Raw genomic sequence first — 25,602 nt, forward strand, 5'->3', positions numbered from 1 at the left:
GGACCTATCCAAAGATGAGAGCAGCACCCCAAGCTGTTAATGGAGAACATGCAATCACGGAGCGTGCCAATCTCACCGTGGAGCAGCTGGAAATCAAGCGGCTTGGCTTAGTCCCCTTTTCTTCACAGCCCTTTGCCTGGGCCTTGTGCAAAGCACATGCGGGAGCCTGCTGGAGAGCAGGTCCATCTTGTGCTCGGTGGACATGATTTCTTAAAGGACAATTCCAACCCCAGGGCTGCGCTCAGCAATTTAGGGCCAGATCCGAGCCATACACCAGGAGCCTGGACACTTCCCGCAGCAGGATTCAGACCTAACTCCGCGAATGGCTCTGGAAGGGGAGACATCACAAAAAACCAAACCAGCCAGGTCTGACCTCCACTGCACGAGCCCAGGACAACACAAGAACTGTCCCGTTCCCCTCAATCTGCGCTCAGCGCCCTGCCGGGAATGGGGCGTGTGATCCTCCAGGAACTCTCACTCTATGTTCTCCTTGTCTGGGTCTGAGGAGAGACCCCTGCCCGAGGAATGGGAAGAGAGCCTGTCAGGGGAATAGAAGTGCTGGGGAAGACCAGTGAATGCAACCGGAAGAGTCGGCCCCAGCAGGAGAGGTGCGCACATGGGGCCGAGAGGGAGCTGTGCCAAAACACAGAGGCGCCATGTTCGTATTAACCACTTCATTTATACCGAGGCTCTGTATAAAAATAAAAGGGTTCTAATAGGATTAACAATATTAAATAAATATTTAATCGAAAGTCCTTGGCCTAGTTTATAGCTCGTCCTTTGGGTTGATGTTCAGGTCGCTGGCTCCTCGATGCTCTTGGTCTAACGTCGCTATCACTTCGTCTGCCTGGATTCGCTCCTGCAGAGAAGAGGAGGAGAAGGAGGAATAAACATCAGCAACGGTGTCGGTGTCTCCTCTCGTCTCTGAGCTATTTCTCTATCAAGGAGGAAATTCATCCTGGCACAGAAGGCCAGTATAAGACCTCGGCACAACTCACCTGGGGCCACGGTGCGGTCTAATGGATTGGGCACTAAGCTGGCACTTGGGAGAGCCATTCTCAGCTCTGCCATGACCTTGCTGTATGACCTTGGGGAGGTCACGTGACTGCTCTGTGCCTCAGTTTCCCGTCCCACCCTTTGACTGTCTTGCCTACCTAGATTTGAAGCTCTTTGGGGCAGGTCTCGTCCGATGCATATACAGCACGTAGCACAACACAAATCACGACAGCACCGCCATGTACATGTGTCCTAAACTAAGGCCCCAAGGGATGGACGGGCTGTGGGTTGCCAGAGCCCAGAAAGCAGAAGCACAGTCTAACAACTGGATTAGTAGACTCGGTGTCAGGGCTCCTGGGCTTTATTCTGTTTTGCCGATGACTTGCAGTGTGCCCTGAGGGAGCTGTTTAACCCCCCGTACCAGAACTTTGCCATCGGTGAAAAGGGCCCTACCAGGCTGAAGTAACTAATGGTTGTTAAGGGCTTTGAGATCACTGGCTGAAAGCACCGTGCGCTCACAAAGCCGGGGTGCGCTCCTGGTCCTCCCACTTGCTGTGGATTTCCATTGGGCTACTGGTCATTAACTGAATTGTCCACTAGGTGTCACTAATGCTCAGCAAAAAGATCACTCCAAGGTTCTGTCTACACTGCAATTAAGAACCTGGCAGGGGCCAGCCGACTTGGGCTTGGGGGGCGTGAGCAAAGAGGTGGTTTAGCTGCAGCATAGATGTTCATGCTCAGGCTGGCGTCCAGGCTCTAGGACCCTGCGAGGTGGGAGGCTCCCAGACCTTGGCCTGCAGCCCGCAGGTGTCTGTCTGCAGTGTAGACACACCCTCAGAGCCGGGCCCAGATTGCAGGCCCTGCTTCGAGACCTGGCCAAAAACGCAGCCCACGCTAGGGTCACACGGGAAACCCTCTGGGCATTTAGCTCAAATCCATTTCCTTTAGCATCCTGACCCCCGTCTGTGCACTCACTGGCGGGAGCCAGTCTTTGGAGGAGGGAAAAAGAAGTTACAAAAACAGGAGGTGAGAGGATGGCAGAATTGCGAGGTGAATTTGGGTCTAGAACAAACCAGGGACACTGGAGCTACGTCTACACTGCAGCCTGGGGTGTGACCGGCGGCTTGTGCAGATGGACCTGGCTAGCTCACTACAAACAGCAGTACAAGCCCAGGACGTACTCGCTTGCGAAGGCCAAGCCGCGGTGTCCTCGGGGCTATGTACCGTGAGCAGGTCTGCACGAGGTGTCATTCGCACCCCCGGCTGCAGTGTAGACAGCCCTGGGGAGGTAGAGCCGGTTAATCGCAGAGCAGGGAGCTTTCCCTCCCCCCCTGCACACCTCCCTCACGCTGGGAATGACCGATCAGGCGTTGCCACAAGAGACACACGGGCAGATTTTCAGCAGTGCTGGGGGAGCAAGGATCTCCTTTCCCTGGGTCTCCTGCAGCTCACTCTCTGAAGCCCTTTGAAAACCCCGCCCCCCGTTTTGATGCCTGTCAGTGACAGAGGCAGCTCTAGAGGCTCAGACTGATGTGGGTAGAGGCGGCCCAGGCTTCAAGGCAATAAACATGACGGGGTGAGGAAGGCGCTTGTAGCCCCCGGCCCACAACAGGGCACAACGGGCCAGGTGCACTATGGGTTTTCTTTGTGTTCCTCTGAAGCGCTTTGTCATGCTTGGGGCAGGAGGGACCTGAGGAACCACTGAGACGATCCAGTACAACAAATCCTCTTCTGGGGTGACAGTCCCCTCTGGGGAGAGCCCAGACTGAGGGCTATGCACCAGGCCAGTCCCATTCAAGGACTAGTCCGAGGACTTGACTGGTGCATATGTGATGGTTGCCACCTTGGCCCAACCCAGGGGTCCAGCTGGTGCATGGGTGACTGGGTGGTGGTGGCGGCTTGTGAGATACCGGAGGTCAGCCTGGATTATCTGGTGGTCCCGTCTGCCCTTATACTCTACGACTTGCAGAACAAAGCGCACGAGTCTCTACAGCTTGAGGCAAAGAGCCCAGCTCTGTAACCGACTGACCCCCTCAGACCAGGCACGGCAAGGGACATAAATCACACCAGCTAGTGGGTTACACAGAGACCTGGCACTTGCCCTGTCACCCTCTAAGTGGAGGTTTCAGTATAACCACGATCTGCCCAGCCCTCCACCCCCCCAGTGTCGTAATAGACAGCTCCCAAACATGGCTGAATTTATCAGCGCAAGCCCCTCCGAGGCAGGACAGGGGACTGTTCCCACTGAGCAGATGGGAACTGGGGCCCAGAGAAGTGAAGGTCACACAGTTCAATCCAGATCTCCTGACTCCCAGTCCAGGGCTGCTACAATGCATTTATTGCATTCATTGGGGGTAGGGGGGGAAGGGTTCATTTTGCTTGGAGGATGCTGGTTGATCCCAAAAGTCCCTTTCCATCTTCCAACCCTACGCTCTGTACATCATGACAGTATCCAAGGCCCTGAAGATGGGTTCCACCCGGCTATGGAAACATCCCCTGGTTCCGAGGCAGACACAACACCTCTGCCTAGGCAGGCATCTTTGTGGCTAGGCAGAGGGGCCTCTTTGCTGCACATGACGGAGCGCCCTGGTTTTCCACTAGCTCCCCGCTGTACCCCCCTGTGCCATTCGTGACGGTCTCTGCTCCTGTCACGATGAAAAAACTCACCAGCTCTCTGTAAAGTGGGTCCAAAGTGAACCAGAGGGCCACAGCGCACCGCTGGCCTTTGGTGACTGCTTTGACCCCGTGGGGGTTCTCCCCACCGGATGAGAAGCTGATCATGCGCCCACACTTTGGCTTGATGGAAGCCTGTAAAAAAAAAAAAAAAAAAACAAAAAAAAACCAAGTAAAACATTGCAAACACAACCAGCATTTAGACTCATGGCAAAGAACCAGCATACTGCAGATCTCTTGTGTTGCCCTGGATTCCCGTCAGTTCAGGCCCTTGACTTTAATGGATCTCTCTGGATAGCTCCAGGATACTCAAAAACGTAGTGCCAAGATGGGCATTTAGCTCCAGAAGAAGGGCTCCGTCCTGTTGCAGAGGAATAACCCAGAAAAGATGATGCAGTGTGCAAAGTCTGTGCAAAATTCAGTGCAACACACTCCATCATTGCAAACCAGCGGTGCTCAAACTAGGTCATAATTAGATATTCCTTCAATGAGATCAGGTTGACCATCACACTCTGACTGCATACATTTCTACAGTGAGGGTAACTGCTCCAATGGCTAATTTACCAAGGGTCACGGTGGATTTTCCATCACTGACCATTTTTAATCAAGGCGGGATGTTTTTCTAAAAGACCTGCCCTGGGAATTATTTTGGGGCAGTTCTCTGGCATGTGCTATACAGGGGTCAGACAAAGGTTCCTTCTAGCCTTGGAAACCAGGAATCTATGAAACACGAGCAATGTTCCTCTTCTCCCTCTTTTGGAGCCATATGTAATTTCTGATGGGGCCAGATAAGTTGGCTTCGGACTAACTTATGGCTTGTGGCTAGCGATAGAAACAACATATAAAGCAAACCTGACCCTGATGCTGCTACAATCTAGCCTGGCTGAATTCACACTGAATCACTGCAACGGCTCTGCAAGGGGGACTGGCAAGCCCCCAGGAAGCAGGGCCCTGCCTGATGTCCTGCAGCGGGTGTGGTGACTTTAAACTGCCTGCTTCAGCCTGGTCCACATGGCTCAACGTGGGAGCAGTTCTAGAATCAGCAAAATGACCAGCTGGGATAATACTCCCCCTACTCCCCCGCTTTCTGCAGAGTCACTCCTAAGATAGGGTAATTTTCAGTGCTGGAATACAAGAGACTCCTGAATTTCAGGACAATTTGGCCCAGCCCCGGTCAATCGATCTGATTTCCCTTGCAGCCTGCGTGGCTGTGGAGCTCCTGCAATATCCGGGCTGAATGAACACACCAAAGGGGTGACGAGCACTTTTGAAAACAGACATTTCTCTAAAGGCCTGGCATTGGACTCCTCATTCCAAAAGTGCCTTTCAAACAGAGAACTGGGCAGTTGATATTTCATACATAAGAACGCCCAGACTGGGTCAGACCAAGGGTCCATCTAGCCCAGTATCCAGTGGCCAATGCCAGGTGCCCCAGAGGGAATGAACAGAGCAGAGAATCAAGTGATCCATCCCCTGTCGCCCATTCCCAGGCTCTGGCAAACAGAGGCAAGGGACACCATCCCTGCCCATCCTGGCTAATAGCCATCGATGGACTGTCCTCCATGAATTACAGGCAGTCCTCGACTTTACGACGTTCGACTTAAGACATTTCTGAATTGACACTCTGATTTAACTTACGACAATCGGTTTTGACCTTACGACATTCGGTCCCGAGTGGAGTGGATTGTGGTTCTGAATTACAACATTTCGACTTACAACGCAATTTTCAGGAACCAATTGTGTCATAAGTCCGAAGACTGCCTGAATCTAGTTCTTTTTTGAACCATGTTATAGTCTTGGCCTTCACAACATTTTCTGGCAAAGAGTTCCACAGGTGGACTGTGCGTTGTGTGAAAACATTACCAGGTACTTCCTTTTGTTTGTTTTAAACCTGCTGCCTATTAATTTCATTTGGTGACCCCGAGTTCTTGTGTTATTAGGAGGAGTAAATAACAATTCCTTATTTACTTTCTCCACACCAATCATGATTTTATAGACCTCTATCATATCCCCCTTAGCCGTCTCTTTTCCAAGCTGAAAAGTTCCAGTCTTATTAATCTCGCTTCATATGGAAGCCGTTCCATACCCCTAATCATTTTTGTTGCCCTTTTCTGAACATTTTCCAATTCCAATATATCTTTTTTGAGGTGGGGTGACCATATCTGCACGCAGTATTCAAGATGTGGGCATACCATGGATTTATCTAGAGGCAATATGATCTTTTGTCTTATTATCTATCCCTTTCTTAATGATTCCCAACATTCTGTTTGCTTTTTTGACTGCCGCTGCACACTGAGTGGATGTTTTCAGAGAACTACCCACAATGACTCTGAGATCTCTTTATTGAGTAGTAACAGCTAATTTAGACCCCATCATTGTATATCTATAGTTGGGATTATACATAACCAATGTGCATTACTTTGCATTTATCAACACTGAACTGAATTCAAAGGACTCATAGCAAGCACAAATTCTGTCTTTAAATGAAGGTGGCTGGAGAGTGGAGGAGACAAGGATGGGGACACACTTACAATCTACCCGTGCACTGTGATTGGCTTATTTCTTTAACAGGATATCTCTTGCATCATTCTAGGTGGGTTAACAGGAGTGTTGTATGTAAGACGTTGGTGGTAATTGTCCTGCTCTACTCAGCACTGATGAGGCCTCTGCTGGAGTACTGTGCCCAATGCGAGGTGCCACATTTGAGGGAAGATGTGGACAGACTGGACAGAGGCCAGAGGAGAGCAACAAAAATGATCCAAGGTTTAGAAAACCTGAACTATGAGGAAAGTTTAAAAGACGGGGCATGTTTACTGTGGAGACGAGCAGACCGAGAGGGGACTTGATAACAGTCTTCAGATGTGTGAGAGGGTGTTCTAAAAAGAACAGGGATCACACGTTCTCTATGTCCACTGAAGAGAGGATCAGAAGCAATGGGTTTAATGTGCAGCAAGGGAGATGTAGGTTAGACATTAGGAAGAACTTTCTAACTCTCAGGGGAGTTGAGCTCTGGAAAGGGTCCCCAGGGAGGTTGTGGAATCCCTGTCACTGGAGGCTTTTAAGAACAGGGTGAACAGGGATGGTCTAGGTTTTCTTGGTCCTCCCGCAGCGCAGGGGGCCAGATTTGATGACCTTACTTTTCTATGATACAGTGTTGTTGAAGCCATGTTGGTCTCGGGATATTAGAGAGACAAGGTGGGGGAGGTCATATCTTTTATTGGACCAACTTCTGTTGGCGAGAGAGGCAAAGTTTTGTACCTCACCCACCTTGTCTTGCTTGCTTCAAATTTGACCACTAGGGGGTGCAGAAGCTCAGTCAATTGGGCAACCACACGAAGTAGGATCCTCGGCCAGCCTGCCAGGTTTTTTTTAAATAAACTTTGTGTCTTAGTCTAAACCTTTTACTTAATGGATCAGAGATTCCAAAAATCCACTCTCTGCAGAAGTCAGGAATCCTGAGTGATTGTAGGCGCACGGGATGCCAGCAGCAAGGTTACGACACGGCTTTAGTAGGGAAAGTAACAAATACTTTCCTCATGGATTGTATTTTCTAAATGGACAACCAACCTAATTCTCAATCAGAGAGGGACAATCCCCTCTCATTGATATATTTTGCTTTCCACAACCAAATCTCTGTCCAGCTTCTCATGAGTGATGTACCTGAGTATTCAGATTCTAATATCTAAACTGTATTGTTAAATCTATTCACCTAAATGTGGGTTATTGCGGATTATGTACTCTATGTATCATATGACTTTTAAAAACAAACTTCGTATTTGTGGATAATCTAAGCACTATGCCCAGATGTACAGACACTCTGTTCCCAACCTATGTATTATATAATTTTTTTAACATTCGATTTAATAAAAATTTTAAATTTGCTTCCACTCGTATCTCCCATGACTAGGGTGACCAGATGTCCCGATTTTATAGGGACAGTCACGATTTTTGGGTCTTTTTCTTATATAGGCTCCTATTGCCCCCCCGACCCTCTGTCCTGATTTTTCACACTTGCTGTCTGGTCACCCTACTCATGACAGAGGAACAGAAATTGCTTGTTAGCTTAATTCGGTAGCAATAAAAACCCTCCCGCCAGTTAAGGCTGTCCTCATTGGCCGTTGTAGAGAGAGGGTGGCTGTGGGCCACACTGAAGACCTCACACTCTGGGTAGCCTTGTTCTGCAGCATTAGGATGGTGAATGTCTTTTCAGATTACACCTAGAATGGATTCTAGTCTAAGGTTACCGAGGCTAGGGATGTGACTGTTTTATGGAGGGGCCCACTCATCTGAGGTCATAGCTGAAGTCATCTGAAAAGCCCTGGCTGTCCACGGCCCCAGCTGTAGCCCTTTAACTAGATCCCAGCATGTGTTACCCTTTTCACTCCTGAGGGCCCAATCCTGCTGCCACTGAACTCACTGAGTGTTTTTCCATTGCCTCCAAGGAGACCAGGGTCAGTTTTGTTCAGCAACAGCGGCGTGTATCTTTCCCGCACTCCGCCCTGCTGTCTCTCTATGTGACTCAGCTTGGAAAGGAAGTTAACAAGCATCTTCCCGAGTGGCTCGACCAATCCCTGCTCGCTGACACACGCTAGCAGAGAGCGGAAGAGCTCTGTGAACACGTCCCAGGGAACGGAGTTAGCCGCTTGACATTTGTGCTGCCTTATGAACAGGTTCCCTCTAGACCATCACTGGGTGGCCAAAGAAGAAGGCTGTTTGTCAGGACACCTGGGTTCTCTTTTTAGGCTTGATGCTAACCCGCTGCACAGCCTTGGGCAAGCTGCATCACCTCTCCGTGCCTCGGTTTCTCCATCTGTAAACTGGGGTAATCACCATCGCAATCCTCCTCACCAAGGCATGAGACTTATCTAATATTTCTCAAGGGCTTCGAACTCTTCTGACGGAAAGCACTGCTGAATATCAGCGTCATCATCAGACCGTCCATTTCGTCTAACTCCTCTGCCATCAAACGTTGGCCGATGGGAAAAAGCAGTAGACCAGCTCTGTTTACGGCACTGCTCAGCGTTAAGTGTAGGGAACAAGAACTCTAAGGGCCCAATCCCTCAAAAGGGTATTCAGGTGCCGAACTCCTAAATACTTTTGAGGAGTTGAACCAAAGTCCCACGCACCATGGGCGGTTCATAGTGTTGGACACTTAAGAGACAAGATAGGCGGGACCAGCCTCCGGTTCAGGAACTCCCATGGGGCCTCCTCTCCCCTAGTACAAAACCTGGCGCTCTGGAGGAACGGACTAGGAAGGAAAACAACATGGATCTCCTCAGTCAACCCACTGACATCGGCTTTGCCAGCCAAGGCGGTTTACTCACAGTAACAGTTTTGGCATCCATCTCCGTGAATATAAACTCCCCGCCTTCGAAATCCGTGTTCATGTACAGCAGGGCGCTGGGGGAAGAACGACAAGACCCCGGTGAGGTTGGCTGGCCGCCCCGGGCGGGAGGGGAGGGGCTCACAGCAGACATTAACAAACACAGGATTTGCCCGTGGGCCAGTGGGAAGAAGAATGCTCAACACTCTCCCAGGCCCCACTCCGCCTGCCAGGGAAAGGCTCCCACTGACGTCAATGGGAGGTGGCTGGCCCACAGGATTTCAGGGGTTCGAGTCCCGCCTGTCCTGTGGGTGCTAGCAGGGGCAGGTATGTGGGGGATGGAGATGGGGTGGGGGTGGGTAATCTCCCCTCTGGGTTGTATCTAAGTCCAGCAGGGACGCACCTCCGTCCTTCCTGGCATGGATGTGCTGACCATCTCCCCAGACTGGCCAGCCTTGCGAGGTGGGTGAAACAGCCTAGAACACCATGGGGCTGCCGCAGCCAACCGCTACCTGGACCTTGGCCCCAATTCCTCCTAAACCCACGACCGTACCATGGTCTGGAGCCTGCCTCCTCAGCCCATCGCTGGCTGGGATCTACCTGCTCTAGGGCGGCCGACCTTTACCAGGCATCGGCGCCAAAGCGGGCTCTCGTGGTCACGCCCCACCGACCTGGTGCCCAGTGAGGAACATGCCCGCTCTGTTTCCCCTGGCCTGGCACCTGCATCTGGCACACGGCATCTCAGCCCCGCGTTCCTACCTGTAATCCCGGAAGGTGTAGGCCGGGGGCTCCTTCCAGCACTCGCTGGCCTCGGGATCCAGCAGGCAGTTGTCGGCATGGATGGGATGGCTCAGGTCATTCCTTTTCTCCTGCTGGCCTAGGCAGTACCACGCGGGGGGAGAGGAAGAGGTGAGATGAGTGGGACAGGGTCTCCGAGCTCAGCTCCCCACAGTGGCCTTTGCACTTGGGAGGGGTCTCGCTGCCAGCAAAAATGCAAAGACCGCGGGCGAAGAGGGGGACTCCGGGGAGCCCGGAGACAAAGGACTGACACCTGCCTTGCGCCCACCGCAGCAAGGCGGGAAACACCGTGGGTCAGATGGAACAGACATGCCAATCTGGGGTGACTGAGAGCAAGCGGGGGGCACTGAGACAGAGAAGGGAAGGAGGAGAGGCAGACGAGAGATGAAGAATGAAAGAACGAACAAACTCAGGCCCCCTGCAGGTGGCTTCCTCCAGGGAGGACGTGGGCGAGGCATCTCTGAGGCAGGAGACAGTACAAACAGTGCCGTTCCCTCCCTCCGGACTGTTTCGTTAGCACTGAGCCGCCAGGCCGGCCCCTGCCCCCCTTACCCGGCAGGGCGGTGCGGCACACCATGTGCGTGTAGGAGAAGTAGAGGGTGGAGTTCAACCGGAAGTAGGACTCCACAATCCTGCGGGCCTTCTCGCTGACGTCGTAGAACAGGCGGGCACTCTTGAGTGGGACGCGCCCCTCGTAGCCGAACTGCAGGGCAAGCACATACCAGAGTGAGCACCGGCTGCCCAGAGGGGGGCAGAGCACCCCCCGAGCCCCGGAGAGAGGGGCAAATCGCACCTTGAGAGCTTTGAGGACGGTGGCCCCTTCAAACTTTTCGTTGGGGGTGTGGGGTGAGCTTTTCCCGCGATAGCCATCTCCAGCCAGCATGATCCCCTGGAAGAAAAGACATGAGCAGAGGTCAGAGGGCAGGGACATCGGTTATCCTGAGCAGAAACCCCCAAATCCGGTTTATCCTGCTCTCCCCACCCAAAATATCTAACCCTCACCAATAAGAAATACTGACGGAATTAGGTGAGTTCTCTTCTGCTTTGGTCACCGTCAATGGCAATGGCTAAGGGCCGATTGCAACACCGTTACTGGTTGAGATGACAATTGAGCCGCCATGGCTCTGTGACAACCCAGAGAGATTCAGGAGTGCAAGGCTGTGTTTTTAGCTCAGCTCCTACTTTGCTTTCGGGCAAGCCGCTCCACCACGGTGCCTCAGTTTCCCCCTCTCTAAAATGGGGATAATAGTCCTTATCTCCTCTGCAAAGTCCTTGGAGCTCTCTGGGTTGAAGGCTGGGTACAAGCTGGGTAGTATTGTTCGAGAACACAGCTCAAATTTTGCTAAAGAAGAAAAATGGAAAATTATCCTCGCAACTCATGAACTTTCCTTAAATGTCATCCAGTTTTTTTTAAAATGAAAATATCTGCTGTGGGATTCCAGGCACCCCACCAAAGTCTTGTTGAACTCAAAGCTTACGGCCCTGTGTACAGAGAGAAACCGGGAGAAAATGATAGAGAGCTAGCGAAAATGGCCCGCTGCTATCACTGTCCCCTCTGAGTGAAATGCAAAAAGTAAACAAACTGCACCCCTCGGGGAAACGCGAATGAGATGATTCAACTCACTTCAGGGGCTACCTGGAACCCAGGCAAAGGGGTTATTTGGGGTGGGCTAGTCCCTAACCGAGTCTTCTTATGTAACTGGCAAACACAGTGGGCCAGATCCCGAGCTGGTGTCTATCAGCGCCGGCAGTGGGGCTGGAGAGGACTGCAGACGGCCCTTTGATATGCTCCCCTAATGCATGGATCACATCGTTTTGTTGCAGAAGCCAACCTCTGACCCTGGATACACCCACACAACTCCCAGAGACCTCGTTAGCGGTTACGTGCGTGTGGGAGGCTGGAATTTGGAGACATGTTCTTTGTGTTTGCTGGGGGCCTTGTGCAGTTAGGCAAAACCAGACAATTACACCCTCTGCACATGACTCCCCCGGCCCAGACCCTCTGCCCACGTGGCTCCTCTGCAACCAACAACCCCCCGTCCCTGCCCTTCCACCCAGCAGCCCCCCTCCCCGGCATCTCAGATGCTCACATTGGCCACTCTGCGCAGCTCCTGGCACTCCTCCTCCGAGATGACGTTATCCAGTAGCACTCGCTGCGTGCCGTTCAGCTGCTGGGAGTTATAGATGAACTGCACGTCGCTGTAGAGCAGAGACCCGCCTAACGGAAAGACAGATACAAAACAACCCTGAACACGACACCTCTTCACTGGCTTGTCAGTCACACGGAGGCACCCGGCCAGCTGAGATCACCCTGGTGGCGTTCCAGAGGCCTGGCTTCACAGCCGTGTAACAGAGAGCAGGATCTGGCCTGGCGTCAATAACAGAGACACAGAGGTGAAATCCACTCACTGCGAGAGTGCCAGAGATTCCCACTTTCTCATCAGGCTCTTTGGCAACGCACGGGCCAGACTCTAAAACGCTGCACAGAGACGCAGCGGGGCCCCGGACACCAGCGAACTGGCTTTTTTGCAGAGCAACCGATAGAACCAATTCCTATTTTAAGTCGACCCTAAATTTCCACTGCATTCGTTCTGTACGAGCCTTTTTGCATTTGGCTCAAGGCACCGGCCCCTGGAATCGTCGTCAGCATTTTTTCGGTCTTCTTTTACCTCTGTGGCTGCTGGGAGCGAGCTGCATTACTCTTGCCTAATGCTGCTGACAGGAGCTTTCATTGAGGGCCAATCTGCGGTCATGGAGCGGATCTGCCTCCCACCCCACCCCACCCCACGCAGGGCTCCTGGGAGACCAGGAAGCTGTGGAAGTGGCAGTTCTGTGCCGCTGGGGACCACTCCATTGTGGTGCTCCCAGTAGCCTCACCCCTACAGTGTCCCCCCTCCAGTTTGCTGAACCCTTCTCTTGTCTCTCGTTTTCTACGTTCTAAGCTCCTTGGCGCTGGGACGGTCTCACGATGCGTGCGCAGCAGCTCGCACGAAAGGGCCTGGCTTCCCAAACGGGGCCTCCAGGCGCTAGCGCATCACAAATCATTCCTAGTCCTAAGGCCCCATTACTGGAGGGGTCATTCCTAAAGGCTCTGGGAAGGGCTGGAGACAAAGATGACTGCTGCCATCACAGGCAGCTCGAACACCAATGTTCTGCCCCCTCCTCGTAGGCCTACAGCAGCCGATTCGGCCTGGCCGCCCTTCCGTCACGCCAGAGAGGCGGCCGGGCCAAATTGCAGTGAGCAGCATTGCAACCTGGCCTGCAGGGTCACAATGCCGCTCAAATTGTCCTGACAGAGGAGCCAGATCTGCTGCCTAGTTTATCTATTGCTAGAAGAGCCCCTGGCTAGATTCCCTCTATGAAGGCAGGCCTGCACCTCCGTCTCCCATCATGCTCTGGGGCAGACCCCATTTTCCAGGCCTGCAAGCTCATAGGGGCACTAAAGTTATTTCAGGCCAGCCAAACTTCATCCCGGTGTCCTGGCGCTGCAGCCGTCCAAGATGCGGTATGCTTTGGCTACAGGAAAGCTGTCAAACACCAGCTGAAGAGACATCGCATGTTTTGCTGGGCATGGGGACGCATACAGTGGTTTCCTGTGGTATTCCCTGGAGATTCCAGCCAAGACCCCTTTTTTGAGGAAGGATTTTACATAATCAATTCATATCTGTTCACAATGGGTAATATCTTGGGTTGGTTTTGAGGTCCTCTTGAAATCTACCAGGCGATGTATTGTCCCGATAGCATGGAGATAATGCCGTCTTCACTTGGCACAAGTCTGCCTTGGGCCAGCATTCCATACTGCAGATTGGGGTCAGGACAGGTTTTTTGTCCTGGGTTTGTACAGCACCTAGCTCCTAGGAGCTAGGGTATTACAAATAAATACTAGGCAGTTGGTGAATCGGACACGTACCTTGCAGGGAGTGGGGAAGTGATTAGCTATTTGGCTCACACGCTCGCTCTCCTGTGCACGGACACGGGATGAGGCCGTCCTCATCCAAACAGAAAAACAAGACAATGAAAACAAAGTCTGTGTGTTTCGAAAACTAAATCCTTAACCAGATGTTTCTCTGGGGGTGGGGGGGTGAAATGTTTCGATGCCATGGGAAACAGAACTGCTGTTGGAAAGCTGCAATGAAAAGCAGCACTTCTCTCGAAATGTGGCACGATGGAGCATTTCTATTAAATCCTCCTTTCTTTGTCAACTGCAGCACATTGCTGGTTTGGAAGGGCCCCAGGCCAACGGAGGAGACACGATAGTGAGTCGAGATCCCATCGCTTGCCGAGGAATGATCTGCAAAGAAGATTTAGGTTTCTTGGACAGGGAGCATCCCTCACAGTCCGTTCTGTCGCTTGATGATAATATTTATTATAAACACGCACGTATCAGAAAGCGAGTCCTGGATCCAAACCTCACACACTCGGGGCACTAGCCGATTGGGCTCTGAACTTCCTGGATCAGGTTCGTCTCTTATACATACACAATACAGTGGGCACCTCTAAGGAAGTTTTTGTTCCTGCTTCCTTCTGGATTTGCTTTCAGTAGCTCCCCATTGCTGGCAGAAGATCAACTTCAGTAACCAGGATGGAGTTGTTAAAAAGTGAACCACAAATATCCAGCAAGCTGACATGATGTGCTGCATGCCCCCGCCAGGGAAAGGAGGGTGACTGCTACGTCGCAAACATGAAACTTCATTTTCCTTCTGTTTGTAGGTGTTGATCTACCTGGCACCTGCGCTGTGCCGGGTCCCAGCATGCACGGTGCTGGTGAGCTCTCCAGTGCAAACTGGGAAGTGCTAGGGCTTTGCTTACGGCTAGACTGTCTTTACAAAACCGAAGGATTTGCCCTGGCCTTGCACTGTTCACGTGGAGATCTCCAAACACTTTACAGACATCCACGGAGCCTCTCACTGGGAAGCAGCAGCATCTCTGCTTAGAGGATGTGCAAACGCAGGCCCAAAGGGGTTAACTGGCCCCATGCAGCTGTGAATGGAACCCAGGAGTTCTGACTCGCAATCCTCTGAGTGTAACCAGGACCAGCAGACACAGTGCTGAAAGCGATCGGTCCTTGTCATCCTCATCTCATCTAACTCCGGGCATCCCAGTGGTTATGAGATTTCCCAGACAGGCCCATATAAGCCACTAAACAGCTGACCGAGGGCTCAATTCTGTTTGCTTCACCCAAGCGAACAATCCAGCGGAAGCTAACAGGACTCCTTCTGGGAGTAAAGCAAACAAGATCTGGGGCCAGATCCACTGACCACAAATCAGCGGGGAGTCAGACCAACCGAGTCAGACCAACAGTCCCAAGCAGTGAAAAGATCAAGGGATTAGGAACACAGCCTATTACTAATCCCCACCCTACGCCATTCAGGAATGGAGCTCTAATGGTTGTCCCTTCGGGAGGCTTTTCATTTTTGGCGATATTTTTGTAATTCCAGCCATCCGCTGGGGAAAGCCACGAATGACGCCAACTGTATGTTACGGTTACAACAGATCATTTGCAGCCAAAAATAAAAAAGACGCCGTATTCGTTCTGACAGCTCACATGCGCTGCGAGATTCATTCTGAATCAATCCTCTGGCCAGCTTTGTGCACAAACGGGGGCGGCCAACCCAAAGGAGTTTGGCATCAGAGTTTGGAGGCCAAACCCAAGTACTCAAATCCTGAGGAGACACCAAGACCTTCTGAGGATCAGCTGTTTGGAGAACCAGCAGCTCCATTCCTGCAAAGCCCAGCAGCTCTAGCCCCGTGGAGCCCCGTGGAGCCCCTAAGCTTTGCAGCAATGCAGCTCCACGTCATGTTCAGGACTGGAGAAACCCTGCACACACCCCACAGGCAATGAAACCGGCAGCTTCTGGAATAATGCTAACGCTGGGAGTTCGGCTAACTTCGGCCATCCTCATCCCTTCCCTGCTCTGCTTCGTGCCCTCTCCAGGCTCAGAGGACACAACCAATCTTTGGTTAAACCTGAATTTGAGTGAATCAAGGTTTGCCTGTAACTTCAAAGCCAGGTGAACCCTTAGCTCAAAACAAATGTGGTCTTTGCATCCCGAGTGCCTGTTCCATGTGGCCAGGGCTGACGCGAGGATGGCAGGAGGTGGCTTGGTGCGTGGAGAAGCTGAAGCTGCCGTCCCTTTCCTCCAGGTGCTCTGGGAGCCCATCCTCAAGCGCAGTATTTTCTGGAGAGGCTCGTGATGCGCTGGCTGGCTTTGGCGTCCGCCAGGGCTGACCCTGCAACATTGGGATGTTTATCCTGGCAGAGAGGAGCCCAGTGTGGGTCGAGATCAAAGAACAAAAAAGCCTGAAGGCACAGAAGGCCTTACAAATGTGTTTTGGTTCCTTACAGCCGGTTTGCACTGAGCTGACCCAGCCAACTTGCAGCAGCCGCCGTGGGTGCTGTAGTGCGAACACTGCATCCTTGTATCACACCTTCGGTATGTACTTGGATCCTCCAGCTTTCCCGGCCCTGTGGTTACAACTGCAGCAGGATCAAGGGGAAACCTAACATCACACACACACATAGTGACGGTGCTAATGATTTGTTTGGCCTCCCGTGCGTCCCGAGACTTTATATGCTCATGAAAAGAGGGGCTCCGATATCTAAGGCAGTACGTGCGTCAACACAAGCTGGAATGGAACAGGGCAACAAGATCACTGGCATTTTCTTGGGCTAAATCTAGACACCCAGGGGGCCAGATTCTGATCTAAATGACACACGTGGGAATCTGCAGCAAGTCCACTGAGCTCAATGAAATGATGCCTATGCAAAGCCAGGATGGGAAAGAATCAGGTCCCAAATGTGGCATGGACAGAGTCTGTCACAAAGGGTTTTATGGGCAAATCTCTGAAAGGAATGAAAAATAAAATCCATTTTTCAGAGAGTGATTTTTCAGATTTTTTACAAACAAAAAACAATCCTTTTTCCTTATGCCCCCCCCTTTTTCTTCTCCCCTTTTTTCACTGGAAACAGGGAAAATAAAAAGGAAATTAAAAGGTGGGGGGAGACAGAAACTGAAAGTCTTTTAGTTTTGGTGTGTGTTTTTTATTTTACTGAAAACTTGGAGAATTTCAGCTAAAGTGAAAATTTCCCACAAAAAATTAAAGAAAGAAAAAACAAACCAAAAAGGATTCGACTAAAAAAATCCCAATTAGCTTTTGTACCAGGCAGCTTACTCGAGAGCTCTCAAGTACCAGGCTTTCCGACATTGCCTGTGCTGTGCGAGAGCAATATATGGATCGCTTACCGCGAAGGTGGGCCAAACGCAGCCCCCGGAGGGACATGCAGCGTGGTCCAAGACTGCGGGGCCACTCAACTCAGGAGGGAGTGTTTGTTGCTGCTGAGAGTTGTGCCTTGATATTAAAGACGACGGTGGCCGTGATGTGCTTCGTTGCACGCAAACTGGGCACAGCCGCTGATGATCTGAACAAGTAGCTGATGTGGCCCTGGCAAGTGCAAATGTTAGTTTCCCCCAGTGTTGGTCACACCGTGTTATTCATGCTCTGCATCGTTTTTGACTGCCGCTGCTGACCATGATTTCCAAAGGGAGCAATGGCCAGGATTACCCAGGAAGCATTGCAAGATCTGGTTACAGTGACAGCCACAGGGCAGAATCCTCCCTTCCCCCATCCAAAGAGCAGAGCAAAGGTCCTCATATTTGACGTGATTTTTCTCTCCCGCCCAAGCAAGGTGGAGCCGGCTCAGCGGTGGAGACAGGAGATCTGCTATGGCTGGCTTGCTGTCAGGCTGCCTTGTAGCGAAGGAATGGCTTTGGAGTTTGGCAAGAGCGTGCCTGATTTCAAAATCATCCTAGGGAAAAGCTCAACTGTTAGTATTATAGTTGGTGGCTATTCTCTCTGGCTGGGAAACAATTACTGAACCAGCTGAAAACTGGCAGATAAATGTGCCTACCAGGCGTTAGAAGGAAATAACTTGAACCAAGCCAAGCTATGAAATTGCGAGCAAGGAGAACAAGTCAGCAGTGCTTACTGGAGTTGGAGGCTAGGCCTAGGACTACTAGCAATGGGGTGGGGGCTAGGAATTCCCCAAAAGTCTAACGCTTCGCGGTCACTCAATGTGCGACTTTGGGCGACAGGGAAATACTCCCCTCCCGGGGTATCGCGTGAGGATTAACGGCCGGACCACGTTTGGAAGGTGAAAGGCACCCCAGAGCACTACGGGTATAGAGTGCACAGGGTCAGTATAAATCACAACCCGGGAACGGCCACTTCCGAGCCGCACCGAATCCAGTCTCCCATCTCCCAGTTCTGAGCTCAGTGGAGAATGCTCAGCAGCATGGAGAGTTAGGCCCTATTTGCAGGGCATCATTAAGTCCCTCACTTTGGCACCGTCACACCGAGTTGTAACAAACAGAACTGCAACTCCCACAGCGGACACCCGGATGTGACTTGGTGGCTTCATCCCCTCTATGGACAGAACACGTGTCTTCATTGCTCCCAGAAAGCCTCTGGTTTGGGTGGAGATCCCTTGCACAGACTTACCCTCCCGCAGCTCTCGATCCATTTTGGGCGCAGGTTTCTTTCCTACAGACAGGGCGGGACCGTCTGCCAGCTCACTGTTAACACCCGAGGGGACTCTGAGGAGCAGGAGAGAAGAGGAAAAGCCACGAGGTTTCAGTGGTTTCAGATTCTGGGAATGTTGCTTTTTTTGCAGCCGTCAGAAGATCAGGACAAGAAATACATTGGAAAGGAAAGGTGGCGATGTTCAATACAGAGTAGGCATTTTGGGGGCCCAACCTGAGACACCTTCAAAAAAAGGGACCTGAATTTTTTTGGCAGGGCAAGGTCCTGCACTTGCTGAAAATTGGACCTCTTTACAGTGTCTGGGCCCCTAAAATCATGAGTCACTTTTGAAAACATTGGCCTCAGTGTTTGTACGCTGGTTGCATGGTCTTGACCAGGTTGGAACCAGTGGCCTGCAAAACGTTTGGGAACACGTCTAAACCGGTACCACCAGAAACTAGTACTTGAGGAAAAGAATAGCATGGCAGACATGCTTAATAGTGCTGTCCTATAACAGCACAGCTCCTAACCAACCACGGGATTGCCACTGGGGTGATGGGTCACAATCCACATGAACTGCCTTTTTAAAAAAAAAACAAACAAACCCAAAACTTTGGGGTAGTATTCTGTGCTTTTGAAAGGTGTCATATTCACACCAAAGAGACTGAAGCTCCCCAGAGCAGGTTCCTTAGGTTTATGGGCAGTAGCTGTGCATGCCACAATGCCTCACCCATGGAGTTTATCTGTGACCCAGAGGCACTGCAGAGACACGTGTGCAGCCCCACCCCTGCTCTGTGCTCTCTGAGCCCGTCAGGTCTCACAAGCTAAACACACTAGGTCCATCCTTATGGCGGAGACCTCCCAGGAACACCTACGTGCTGCAGGAAGGCTACAAGTGCTTCCACAGGTGGTGCTCTCCCCTCTGAAGGAGTCCGGAGCCCACGGCCCAGCATGGTGCACGGAGGTGAGGTGCTAGGCTTTGAATGAGATGAGAGCGTCTCAGAACCATGTGTTCTAAGAAGAGCAGAATGTTCTCCGCACTCACACACAGCACTAGGGCTCAGGAGATTTGGGTTCTAGCTCTTGGCTGGTTGGGTAGCCTTGGTCAAGTCACTTGGGCACTCCGTGCCTCAGTTTCCCCATCAGTAAAACCTGGCTGACACCATTTCCCTACTAGATAAGGGTGCTGGGAGGTTTAATTCATTAATGTTTGCGAGACACAAACCACGATGGGTGCTACAGAAAGGTCTGTAACTAGATTGAAAAGGGACCCATCGTTTCTGCTGAGTTACTGTGCTTGCTGGGACATTTGGAGTTCAGGACTGGAAACACCAGGTACCGCTCCAGCTCTCTTCAGCAAACAGACTGTTCTCTCGATCGCAGCAGCGTCCCTTTTAAAACCCGGTGTTGATTCCAGCGTAACCCTAAATTCAGAAAACAAGGTTGTGCCTTTGATCAGTGACTTACCTGTGCTCGTCCTGACGGGCGCCGGAGCTGCTCCAGTAACTCTGCAATGAGAGAGGGGGGTGGGGTTCTTTACACGGAACCAAAGTGACTCACGAAAACAATTCGGGAGGAAAAACAGAACATTTGAGTTTTTAAACACTGGAGATGGGAATGTAAAAAAACGGGTTCCTGGGAATGTGCAGGTGATGTCTGTGCTGGTATGTCCCAGAGAGCACGTTTACACACCCTTTCTGTGACCTTCTCCATGCACTGTAGTGATCTCTCTCTCTTACACACACACACACACACACACGCACACGCTTTTCTCCATCCAGCTATGCCAAAACGCATGCAGTGGTGCTTGTGTCGCATCTTGCGGATCTCTGCAGGAAGGGCACGCAACAAACCAGACGACGTTAGCAGCTCTGACATACTCCACAACACCCTAGAGATGGGGCCAAGATGTCTTTGGTTCTGAACTTGAGTATTCCCCAAGTCGAGCTGTGTTCAGAGTCCAGGTATTACAGAGACAAGCCACGCTATGAAGTCTACCTCCACATTCAAACTTCTCCAGACTGTGAGAGGGTCCAGATCCTCCTATCTCTATCAGGACCATTCCGCCCTCATGCGTTAGGGAAAGGTGCACAGGTCACAGTGTCAGCAAATGGCACAAAGTCCAGGTAACAGCCACGGCATTGGTTCTCCCGAAGAAAGGCTGAGGCAGAAGGGAAAGGAGCGAAGAATCCGAGTGCATATTCCACTCGGCACTTCCACATGGGTGGAGTCATGGGTGCATGGCTTTGGAGCACTGTCGCAGTCCAGTGGCATTCAGAATGTTCTCTAATCTGCAAATCCATTACTTCAGTTGCTTACAAAGGATGTTTCAATGGCTAACACACTGGCCTGGGGTCCACGTTCAATTCTCTGCTCTGCCACAGCCTTCCCTTGTGCCCTTGGGCAAGTTACTTCGCCGCTCTGTGCCTGCCTCAGTTTCCCCAACAGCAAAACATGGCTAACATGACTTCCCAGTAGACAAGAATGCTGGGAGGTTTAATTCATTAATTGAGTGCTTCATGGATGACAAAACCACAATGAGGGTCACAAAAAACTAGACTGAAAAGGGGCCCATAATAAAGAATGTGAGACAGCCACCTACTACAGTGATGGGGGTCTAACAGGTGAGGTCCGTCTCTTTTACACACTGGTAACACCTATATGGCTTGTCAGGCTAATAAATTCTTCTGGACTTAAACGGACATTGATAGACCGCTCTGAGACATACCGTACCCCTCACCTCACACGCTTGGCCTTGCTAATGGGGACAGAAAACCGGACCGAAACCAAGCGGCAAAGTTTGGAACTAACAAACTGTAATGGCCAGGAAGAGCTACATGTCGTTACCGGCTCGGTGTATACGAATCCCAGGCCAGTTGCTCCCATCTGCAAGAGGTCAGATTCCAGCTTATGACGCCTCAGAAACTTGGCAGCTTCCTGCAACAGCCGAGGGAAGGGAGAAGGAAGCGTTAGGCTGGTCAGGGCATGAGTCTCCGATTCAGGATTCCTGCGTGACCTCGGGCGAAGCACTGAGGCTACAAGCGCAGACACTTGCTGCAGTGATGGAAGGGGTTTTCCGTTGCTGTAGGAGCCGCCGAGAGGCAGTACTGAGGAAGAATTCTTCCATCGACCAAACGGCGTCTACACTGGGGTTTAGGTCGGCTAAACCATGTCTCTCAGGGGTGTGAATTTTTCATACCCCTAAGCAAAGGAGCTAGGTCAACCTAAATTTTAGGTGTAGACCAGGCCTCAGGTTCTCTGTACCCCTCCTTCCCTTCGGCACACGGGTATAACAGCCCTGCCCTACTGCACAGGGCTGTTGTGAGGATAAATTCCTTATCCATTGTGAGGCACTAGGGAAATCGGAGCCAGATAAGCATCTAAGATACATCCAGCTCTGGCAGGATGACACATCTCTCAGGGCTGTGATGGGAACATTCTCCAGCATGGGAAAGGTACCCACGACGGGAAAATTATCGCTACAAAGACATTTCCTCCAGTGGTGACTCACTAAGTCCTGTTTCGTCATCTGACCCAAGGCTAGTCCCCACCCCACCTACTGCAAAGCTGTTCCCTGCAGAACAGTTTGGAGTGCTTTGCCCAGTCTAGCTTTAAATGACTCAAGCGATAAGACTGGCTTTCACCACTTCCCCAGCTGACTAACAGCCGTCAATGTCTGGTGTTCTCCTGGTGCTCCTCACCCTATTTCATCACACTGCTCCTAGTCCTGTCCTCCTAAACAATCCCTCTCCCTCCTTGGGCCGTACACATACATGGGCATCACATCCACCCTGCTTGGCTGTCATTTGGCTAAAAACGGTCACATCAGCCACTGTCATTAATCCTGATTTACACCGATGTGACCGAGAGAACCACCTGGCCCTTAATCCTTTAACCTTGCCTCAGAATCGGGGACGGTACGAGGAGATTGCCAAATTACTGCATCGATTGAGCTACTTCCAAACAACGCTTCAGTTGTGGTGCCGGGCAGGGTCATTTCAATACATTTATACTCACCTCTCTGGGTTTGATGGTCTCCGGGTCCATAGTCTCTTCCAAAAGGCTCTTGTAATAATCCGCGTTCTCCAAGACAGCTTCATCGTCCGGGTGGAACAGGAGGTAGGACTTGGCACATTCCAGGGCTTTCACGTACTCGCCAACTGCAAGGGAGCAGAGCAGAGGTTGGGGACGGCATGGAGATTACCTGGCATCCAGGGGACTCAGGTGTGACAGGTGCATTGCAGCGCACTTGGAGCAGAGGTAAGAAAGAAGCCAGCCAGAGACGGAATGATGAGACTTTTCACTCAGACAGACTTTCACCCGATGGTCCCCAGGCTCATGACAGACATTTATGTATCAGCTCCACCACAGCCTTCTGCAATAGCTCTGTCTTATACTCTCAATTTTACATAGAGGGAAACTGAGGCACAGAAAAGTTGTGTGACTTTTCCGAGGCCACCCAGCAAATCAGGGACAGAGCTAGGACAGAAGCCCAGAATCAGCAGCAGACCACAATCCCCGAGAGAAAATAAGGGGGATGGAATTCAGTGAATATGAGAAATGAGCAACCTTCCAGTTTTAAGTTGATTTATGAGTCTCATGTTGTATTGCCACATTTGCTTATTTTCCCCTTCTCAGGCTCTTAGTATATTCCTCTCTAGGACACTGTAATTGTGGGTGCTTTTAATAAACAAACAGACCATTGTCTTATCCTACATGTTGTTTTACTATCGACAATAAGCACAAGTAAATACTTTTATGGTCTTGCCAATGCTCGCAGTTTCGTTGTGACTCTCGCAATCTTTGGTGTTTATTTAGGTTACTACACGAGATTCTCAGTTCACCTTTCGTTAAAAGAGAAGTTTATAGCCCTAGTGGTTGCAGTGAAAAGCTCACAAACATGAACTCCAAAGGCTCAGAAACGAGAAAGCCAATGAAAAGATCCCAAAATGTATCATTAAAAAAAGAATCTCGTGATTGTTAAGCCAATCTCAGGGGTTTGTGGTGGTTGGTTATGAGCAAATGAGTCTGGGGATGCTGTTTTTTATACAAGCACTTAGAGCCAGACTTTTTAAAGCTTATTTAGGGGCCTAAAGACACAGATAAGCCCATAGTGGAATTTTCAACAGCGTGTTGGCATCTAACTCCCCTACCCAGTGCCTATTTAGGCATCTAAATACCTTTAAAATTCTGGCCCTTCACTCTTTGCACTTCATTCAGCTTGGAGAGTAACACTAGACAGGGCTTTTCCACTCTCTGTTTCTAACCGGATTTATTTTCTGGTTCTCGTGCTCTCATAGACTAATGTCAGATGGGACCATCGTGATGATCTATTCTAGTCTGACCTCCTCCACAACGCAGCCCACAGAACCTCACCCACTCCTGAAATAGACCCCAACCTCTGGCTGAGACACTGAAGTGCACAAGTCATGGTTTAAAGACTTCAAGTTTCAGAGAATCCACCATTTGCACTAGTTTAAACCTGCAAGTGACCCACACCCCAAGCTGCAGAGGAAGGTGAAACCACCCCCAGGGTCTCTGCCAATCTGACCAGGGGAAAAATTCTTTCCAGACCCCAAATATGGCGATTGGTTAGACCCTGAACATGTGGGCAAGACCCATCAGGCAGATACCTGGGAAAGAATTCTCTGCAGTAACTCAGAGACTGCCCCATCTGTTGTCCCATCTCCAGCAGTTGAGTATTTTTGTTACTGGCAGTCGCCAATGGGTCAGATGCCATTAGGCAGTCTCGTCATACCACCCCCTCCATAAACTTATCAACCTGAGTCTTGAAGCCAGTTAGTTTTTTTTTGCTCCCACTGCTCCCCTTGGGAGGCTGTTCCAGAACTTCACTCCTCTGATGGTTAGAAACCTTTGTCTAATTTTGAGCCTAAACTTGTTGATGGCCAGTTTACCTCCATTTGTTCTTGTGCCCACCTTGGCGCTTAACTTAAATAAATCCTCTCCGTCCCTGGTATTTATCCCTCTGATGTATTTATCGAGAGCGATCAGATCTCCCTTCTGCCTTCATTTGGTTAGGCTAAACAAGCCAAGCTCCTTAAGTCTCCTTTCATAAGCTACCCAGTGCCATTACGTTGGGATGGCACACCCCCTAGAGGAGAATATTTAAATCCCCAAATAAAACAGTCTCCACTAACCCAAAGAGTAACAAAACCAAGCAAGGACTGCTAGAAATGGAGAAGCCCAGCTTTACCTCTGTAATAGGCAAACTGCAAGTAGTCGTAATGGAGGGGAAGGTAGTTCTCGATGGGTGATAAACGCCCGGGACGGGTGGCAAGTTCTCGGACACACTCATGTTGACACACCAGGATCTGCATGTAGTGATCTGCAAGGGAAAGAGAGACATGACAATGTCTGTGCTCGGAAGGGTGATGATCAGCTCTTGAGACGAGCTCAGCTGGGTTTATGGAGACCAACTTTCATGTCACAAGTAGATCAAACACACAGGGGCCCCCATCCTGTAAGCTGCCGAGTATATCCGGAGAAGCCAGTGGGACATAAGGGTGCTCAGCAAGTTATAGGAACACATTGTCCATGCCCAATATCTGGGACTTCTGCCATGTTCCTTTCTAACAGGACCCGTAACTAAACTCGGGGATTGAGCATCTTGCAAGCACATACTCTGCAGACACAACTTGGATGCAGGTGTCTGATGTTTTACTCCAGGTCAATTTCCAAGGATGTTAATTTTGCACACGTGGTGAGGAGAGACTGTACTGGAAAAGCTACGATTTCTGTCTAAAGCTGCAGCAAAGCTACCTCGACGTACAATAGGCCTCTTGAGAGATCTTTGCAATGGGAATTAACTGAAGTTGTCAGACTCTGAGGGTCAAAACGAAGTTGAGGGACACCAAGAAAGAGATCAAAAGAACTTGAGATGTGAAAGACTTATGAAGTCATCTAGCCCATCGAGTGAGGAATAGGGTAAGATTGCTCCCTACTGCATATTTTCCAGTGGTTTGTTCAATCTGTTTTTAAATGCGTCTTGCAACAAGGTTTCCACTGCTTCCTTCTGGAGACTAATCTACAAAGTAACAGGATCTATTAGAAAGTTCTGGCAGATAGGCAGCCTATAATTTCCTGTGTTCAATTTCATCCCTTGACAACGAAATATACTCCTGTTGGAGAACTCTTTCAAAAGACTCTAAGAACTGGATTTTTGATCCTTTTTCTATCGCAACAACATAATGCACAACAGGGGACACATACCAGCTGAGTGACATTCTGAGATTAATACTGCTGCAAGTCAGGTTGGGAAGTTCAGTGCGAAC

The 25,602-nt window shown here is 50.6% G+C and overlaps 1 protein-coding gene across 2 annotated transcripts in view; it reads right to left on the reverse strand.

Annotated features, from left to right (window-relative positions):
* Positions 1-721: 721 nt before the first annotated feature.
* Positions 722-25,602, reverse strand: part of P3H2 (prolyl 3-hydroxylase 2) — a 105,836-nt gene continuing 80,955 nt past the window's right edge. For both annotated transcript variants that reach the window (XM_034781625.1, XM_034781626.1), the window contains exons 4-15: positions 24,525-24,656; positions 22,328-22,470; positions 21,158-21,247; positions 19,778-19,818; positions 18,290-18,384; positions 11,881-12,008; positions 10,584-10,679; positions 10,343-10,493; positions 9,752-9,869; positions 8,994-9,069; positions 3,664-3,804; positions 722-859 (exon numbers count right to left, since the gene is read on the reverse strand). In XM_034781625.1, the coding sequence (XP_034637516.1) occupies positions 767-859; positions 3,664-3,804; positions 8,994-9,069; positions 9,752-9,869; positions 10,343-10,493; positions 10,584-10,679; positions 11,881-12,008; positions 18,290-18,384; positions 19,778-19,818; positions 21,158-21,247; positions 22,328-22,470; positions 24,525-24,656 (1,304 nt within the window). In that variant the 3' untranslated portion in view covers positions 722-766. The remainder of the gene's footprint in view (positions 860-3,663; positions 3,805-8,993; positions 9,070-9,751; positions 9,870-10,342; positions 10,494-10,583; positions 10,680-11,880; positions 12,009-18,289; positions 18,385-19,777; positions 19,819-21,157; positions 21,248-22,327; positions 22,471-24,524; positions 24,657-25,602) is intronic.

Source organism: Trachemys scripta, chromosome 9, assembly GCF_013100865.1.
Source record: "Trachemys scripta elegans isolate TJP31775 chromosome 9, CAS_Tse_1.0, whole genome shotgun sequence".
In the NCBI taxonomy this organism is placed as follows: Eukaryota; Metazoa; Chordata; order Testudines; family Emydidae; genus Trachemys; species Trachemys scripta.